Below are 7,538 nucleotides of genomic sequence, written 5' to 3' on the forward strand. Positions count from 1 at the left end.
AATTTAATATCGGAACATAATTGTAATCCTACCTTTTGGATAAAACTTACTAAATCACCATATGTCAACTGATCATATGGTATTTGATTACTATATATATATATATTTAATTTTATCTCTAATCTTATCACCTAAAAGAATTGGAAGACCAGCTAAGAATTTTACTTTCCAGAACGATTGATTATTATAGGACGCATCATGACTCGAGTTAAGAAAGTATCTTTGTATTGGCGAAAATCATGAAGCTTTTTACATCTTAAATTGGCTAAGAGTTCAGAAGACCTATCTGTAATACTGGAAGGGTCTCCTAAGAAATGTTTTGATATGGAGAAGATTAAAGTTGCAACAGCATCTTGGATTTCTTCACCGATTTCAGTTTTGATAATCGTATCATCAGAAGTAGTTTTAACAGCATCAAGGATTTCGTTTTGTTGGGAGGTTGTAAGATGGTAATCCCACCATCCTTTTAGTTGACCGGTGAAGCCAGCAACGATTAAATTTGCAATGGCTTGGTCAGTAGTATCCATTTTGGTTTTGTAAGCGTTACTGACCATTGTCATTTGTTGTAAAAGATTAAGAATATTGTAGTCAGACATCCCATCTATATTCCATTCATAGATGGTATTGGCATTGTATTTCATTTGATTTGTTTGTTTTTCTTCTAAAAGAAGATCTGGTGCAGTAGTTTTGGAGTAATATAATTTTCGTGGAGATTGCCATTTCATTTTGCTAATTTCAAGATCAGAATTTTCAGAGTGACTATCGGTTTTGTCAAGATTGTGTAGTGCAGGTTTTAAGGATGAGTCAGGGGTATCAGGAATTTGCAAGGAGGGGAATTGGGTAATATCATTGCGTAATTGATTTAATTTTTTATCTAATGTTTCTATGGAGTCACTATTTTTAATATGCAGGGTTTTTACGAGTGCTGTAGGGATTTCGTGAGGTTTAAAAACAGGTTTTTCTATACTAGTATTCTTTTGTACATAATCCTCGATCCTATTTAACTGTCGACCAATGGAGGATAAGTGTTGGTTTGTAAAATTATTTTGTTCAACCAAATTTTTAAACTCCTTATCGGTTTTCGCAATTTTAAAAGGGGTAGCGACTATTGGAATATTTTTGTAATCTATTTTGAGTTGGGTTAAAGGTGGGTGTTCAGATTCAATAATAGTGTTTTGGGTCATATCATGCCATGTTTGGACACTAGTGATAGTATTGATTGAGCATGCGAGAAAAGGGTAATCACTATCTGTGTCAGGTAGGGTCATTTCAAACCAGTCAAAAAATAATAATTGTATTTTGTGTTCATTTAGAAAATCATAATGTTCATTTTGTATAGATTCTCGTTTATGTCCTTTATAATTGTCAAGAAACCATTCACGTTTTAAAGTATTAGGTTTTGAATAAAATTCCTTTTGTAAATATTTTTTATAAATAACAAAATCACTTTCTAAGACACATAATTCAGGATGTTCAGAATCTACCATTTGTGAATAGGTTGGTGACATTGGGGGTGACTCCTTTTGTTCCATGTGAGAACCCTCATCGGATTCTGGGTGTTGAACATCATAAAACGGTTTTGGTATTGAACTAGAAGTATCTACACCTCGTAAGTCGGAACGAGAAGAGGTACTGAGTGGAGGTCTTGGTTTGGAAATTGTACTTGGTGTAGAAAAAGAATTTCTTGATAGTGGACTTAATGGAGGTTTGAAAGAATTAGAAGAAGAACCAAGATTAAAATTTTGTAAATCAATTGAATGACGTCTAGAGCCGAAAGTAATTTCAACTTTTCCGTCTGTAGATTGGGTTATATACTCTACATTTGTATTTTCTATTTTCTTAGGAGGTACAGCCTCTTGTAGTTCCCAAGTTTTGGGTAGATTAACATCATTCCATTTAATTGATTTTGGAATTGTCATATTAGATCTAGCGATATCAGTTTGGATTAACAAAGCTCCACCACGAGGTGATTGTCTTAAAGCTTTTGATCCAAAGGCAAAAGACACAGCTTTGTAATGGATTCTATAAATTAGAGAAAGTGGAAGAGATCCACTAGCCATTTTGTAATTGTGTGTTTTGATGTTTAATGTTAACGTATCTAAAAGATTTTGATCACTTAAAGAAAATGAGAAGTTTGGGTAGTAGTCAAAGTAAATCGGACCACTACAGAGACTTGTTTCTACCGTTCCTAAAAGGGAATCATTAAAATCTAACATCCTACAATCTCGTAAACATAACAGGATAGAGGTATCTAAACCTTCTCTTGTTAAAGGTTTGACACCGATTTGAACTAATCCTATGTGAAGATAATTATACTTAGCACGATGTTTTGACACTGATTTTTTGGTGGATAATTGAATAGTTTCATGGGAGTTAAAAAGAGGAACATCTATTTCTTCTGTTTTAATTGTATAATCAGAACGATTTAAAATAGATAATTTAGATTCTTTTTTATAAATTTTGTTTATTTCTACTCGGGGAATATCCCAAGTATCAATTGATCTATCTAAATCTTCAAGATTAATTTCTTCTTGGTTGATGATTCTATCGCCAGATACTGAACTAGAAGTAGAAGTCGATCTAAAAAGAGAACTCATGTTTAAAAATTGAGATCAATGCCTACTTGTTGTGGAGAACAGAAACGGCATAAAATGGCTATCCTCTCAAGCCTTTAAGCCGCACACACCACAACCACGGCCTCAGCACTGACCACCAACGTATAACCACTTGTTATGTAATTAAATACAACAACTTGCCTCTGGCTCCAATACCATAAGCGATAAGGATCAGGCAAGCGTAGAAGAAACTAAGCGAGTAAGACTTAGATAGATAATTGATAACTAGGATATTGGAAGAGTAGATCTAAGAACAAGAAATAAAAGCATAAATAAATTTAGGATAAGCATAAAATAAATTTAACATAAAATAAATTGCATAAATTTAACAATTGCATAATACATATATATATATATATATTATGAGGTTGTTTTCAAAATTTATGTTGGATGACCTGGAGGGTGCTCCAGAATATTGGAACTTCTGTGTCTAGTAACATAGTTGTGGCAGTGGACACTGAGGGTCTTGACTGGATTGATTTTGATTTTTTTTTTTATGTTATTAGATTATTATGAACTGGTTGGGTTTTTTGTATATATGCAGGATGACATTCTCCAATTTATGGGGAGATGTTGTCCGATTTTTTGCTTGGTTTACTGTTATTGTGTCATTTTCCCTTTTCCTCATGCTCCGAGGGTCGGGGCGTGACATAAACAATTCATGAATATGTAAAGTAATTAACACTACACGGTATAATTCGGAAAATATAAAGCAAAAATTTTCGGGTTTGTCACAATTTCTGCAAGTTCACCATAATTGCAACTTAAGTCAACAAAATTTGAGGGGCATATCTCTCTTATTTCAAGTCCGATTTTATCATATACTATATCGTTGCTAGAAAGCGCTCATTATGTACTTTCATAATATGCAATTAAATCATGAAATAACATTATTACCATAAAGATACTAACCCTCAAAGTTCTGATTTTAACATATTTTTAAAATTTTCAGATTTCTACAAAAACTTGCATACCTTCATTCTAGCACATTATATTCAATCTATAACATATATATTGAATGAAATACATGTACAACCTCGCTCCGACACCAAGTATATGAACAAAAGCAATATTTGACAACATGCCATGCTCAAATGTTCATGGTAGTCAAAGATATGTCACAATGAAGGAGCATACCTTGCTGCCCACATAACCACTGGAGTTCACGTGTGAAAATGTTTTAGGTCATACTCATATGGCATTCACTCGAAATAGGCAGTGTTTCACGCGACATACATCTATTGTATCCCCTATCCGTTCAATCATTCTGAATAGACATTGTTTCATGTGACATTTTTTTCCATGTACCCTATCCATTCCTTTCACTCGAAATAGGCAGCATTTCGAGAGACATACATCTATCTGTGTCCCCTATCCATTCATGCGAAGTAGACAGTGTTTCATGAGAAATACATCTGTCCGTATTTCCTACATCATCTTATCATCATGTGTCCTACATTATTCGCATTCACATTATTAGCATAATATTCCTATAGTAAAAACCCTTTGTGCCATCACTCCGAAGTCAGCGTGCACCCTTTCCATAAGATTGTACACTCTCAGCAAAATATTCGATCCGACCGTTCTTTAACTCCATTCTATTAAATTCATTTTGTAAATATATGCATATAAGTTTGATTTCTCCGACAACGGCGGAACACGGAACCCCCTCTTATTCTTGGATGGTAACTATCCCATTTGTAAAGATTTTTGGAGTCAATGAGGACCATGCCTTAATCAGTTACCTTAATATTGCGTGTTTAACCTTCAATTGATGACGACTTCAAATGTATTCGGGTAGGTTGTAATGACACTTTTGAGTTCGACCCTACGTTGTGGTCCCGGTTACGACAATAATTAATAAGCTAATTAAGGTAACTGATGGTATGATATATTGCATATTTTTATATTCCTATTTACACTTGTTTTTGTCTCTTTTGATTGAAATGAACATGAACGCTACACTAATATTTTTAATTCTTGAATTTCAGGTTTATGGGCAAAAGTGATTAAGGCATGTTAATTTGATCAGAATAGTGGAGCTCAAGCCACTTTGGTGGCCACCGGTGGTATGCGCCTGACTTGCTAACCTCTTTTGAAGACAAAGCTGAATTTGTGTGATCCCGGATAAGAGTTATGAAATAAGAAAATCAACAAAGTAATTAAAGGACATATCACTCACATGTGAAGACCAAGCATAGGCGGCTAGAAGACCAAGAGGGGTCGATGGTGATAAAATCTAGGAAAGACTTTCCTAGAGTTTAATACATTTGCGAATTTGCACGTACAACAGTAACATATGAAATACTTACATATAACACACATATATTACTTACATATAAGATTCTAACGCACAATCCAAGGAAAGGGTGAAATTCTGATTCTAGCTTGCTTCAATATGATTTGCAAAAATAGGCATCAATATTGGCGAAATCCAAGTCTCCGATGGATGGATTTGCGAGCAAATCCGCGGGCGTGGAAATAATATGATTGAGATCATATTGGAAGGATTGACCTGCTTCCAAATTGTTCATGCGTGACACCGTAAAATAATCGGACTCCAAGAAACTAAGCGATGGGAAAATGTCTTCCAAATCCTCATCAGTACTCTTCAGTAGTTTATAATAATCAATCTCCTCAAATACTCTGGCTCTCTCGATTTCTTCTTGTTGCTGATGATGATGATCAGATTTACGATCTCTCGACTCTTCAACACTGATCATTATTGGTTCCAAGTGATTGCATGTATGTGCTCCTCGATAGTTGACCAGAAAGATGGCTGGATCATTATCCGATTGCTGGAGTTGCTTTGTGGCTAAACAGCCTTGCGAGTCACGATGTGTGCATCTATAATATCCCCTGAAAAATGTTGAAATAATAAAAGTTCCTAGCTATTTTACCAAACCAAAGAATTGTCAACACACAACAAGTACTGGCTCAATAATGTTGTTGAGACTCTACGTTTATCAGAGGAGAGGAGTCTACCTAAACATAATTGACATATATATATATATATATAGTACATCAGTGCGTTTAGAGCTTCTTTGGAGTGTTTTGCAGCTTTTTTAAAAAAACATTTTAATTGTGGGGCCCGATGAATTGAAATATTATAATATTTTTGTATAAATAATTTTTTAATGTGGGTCTCACAATAAATACTTTTATTAATATATTTTTATATATATAATGTGGACCCCAGAGCTTTATTAATTTACATTTAATAAATCATTTTATTAATATTTTAAGATAATCATTCGTCTTTTGATATAAAAATATTTAATAATTTATACCTAATTAACTTTAATAAAAATTATATTTATTAGATTAAATTTAATATTATAATATTTAAATAAATAGTTTTTCCTCTAGTGTAAACTTTAAGTTCACTAAACATCACAAAACATATTACATAGTTTTAAGCTCAGCATTTTTTCCACAACTTTTTCGCTAACATTGAAAATCAATCCAACTGCTCTACCCAATGCATCTAGTTATAATAGGGATTCTAGCAGCTGTTAGTATCCTGTTATCCTAGCAGTTGAGTTATACGTAGATGATTTTCATTATTTTATTTGTGAACTAATATTTTTACTTAATGAGTGCCTCATATTATTAGAAAATCTGTCACTAGATCACTGGTTCGTACCAGACCAATTGGTCTTCTAAAATTGTTTTTTTCTCTTTGTCTTCTATCGTGTTCTCTGAAACAAATCTAACCCAACTAACTCGAAAATGTATTGTCTGCTCTGGTGTAAAGATCTGCATGATTTTGTCCTTAAAAGAGTCATATTTGTTCGAGAGATTAAATCTTTACATATAAATGACAATGGTGAGTTACAATATGAGATATAAGTCATGTAATATAATATTCTAGCTTGCTTCAATATCAGTAATAAAAACAAAATATGTTCCTATTTGGGAGATATAAGTTGGACATTTATGAAAGTCACTACGAGGTCAATCCGCCAAGCCCAACTACCAATATTGGTATTTTGTTTTGGATTTGCATAGCATTAATTGGCATGGTTGGTGAAAACATGAAAATGTTTTAGATGAGACGAAACTAAAAGTAGACTATCTTTGTCTTACCTTGGAAAATTGGCTCCGAGGATTTGTTTCTGTCCATACTTCCTCCAGCTATGACCATCCACAGACACAGGAGGTCTTTCAACCCTCCCTGGACACACCCTCACTTGCTCGCTCCATCGCAGTGAACTGATCTTTCTACACAAACACAAGTAAATCCCAACTAGCAAGATTAATAATTAATTTGTGGTCAAAACTCAAATAAAAGAAAACTTGAGTTAATTTTACCTTTTCTTGCTACATTGTTCCATACAATCTTGATCAGGCAAGCTAGTGGTCGTGGGTTGAGTAGGATAGCCTACCATAAAACCACTAGAATTGAGCATCGAAAGAGTTTTTTCAAAGGAAGAGAGTATCTTAGAAGCCAAGAATTGATGTGTTTCACTTTCATGAAGAGATGAATTAGATTGGTTGAGATGCTGATGATCATACTTTCTAATTAGCTGCTCTGTCACTTGCTTTCCATGCCGTAATTCACTAATAATTTCGCTCATCGGCCTCCTCAAAGTAATTATAGCATCTTCCATATTTCACTAGCTATATAGATTATACAAAAATGTGACAACTTATTAATTGAGAGTTGTTGATCATGGAGAAAGGTGGAGGGATATATATATAGTCATTCTCTAGTCAGGACATAAAGACATTTGCTTAAAACCGTTAGATTTGTCTAATGGTTGAGATTATACAGAATATGACTACTAGCTTGTTGATTGAGAGTTACTGATTAGGGAGAGGTGGAAGAATATCATACATATATATATATATATATATAAAGGACTTCTCACATAAGGGTCTAATGTAAGGATGTAAAATAAGGGTTACATTTTAATGATG

The 7,538-nt window shown here is 33.7% G+C and overlaps 1 protein-coding gene across 1 annotated transcript; it reads right to left on the reverse strand.

Moving 5' to 3' along the window:
- Positions 1 to 4,845: 4,845 nt before the first annotated feature.
- LOC119983398 (probable WRKY transcription factor 30) lies at positions 4,846 to 7,228 on the reverse strand. The gene is made up of 3 exons (XM_038827085.1): positions 6,930 to 7,228; positions 6,705 to 6,839; positions 4,846 to 5,474 (listed from the first exon to the last, which is right to left on the reverse strand). Exons 1-3 carry the CDS (start codon positions 7,226 to 7,228, stop codon positions 5,009 to 5,011), a joined length of 900 nt encoding a protein of 299 aa, XP_038683013.1. The 3' UTR covers positions 4,846 to 5,008.
- Positions 7,229 to 7,538: the final 310 nt, after the last annotated feature.

Source organism: Tripterygium wilfordii, chromosome 18, assembly GCF_013401445.1.
Source record: "Tripterygium wilfordii isolate XIE 37 chromosome 18, ASM1340144v1, whole genome shotgun sequence".
Taxonomy (NCBI): Eukaryota; Viridiplantae; Streptophyta; class Magnoliopsida; order Celastrales; family Celastraceae; genus Tripterygium; species Tripterygium wilfordii.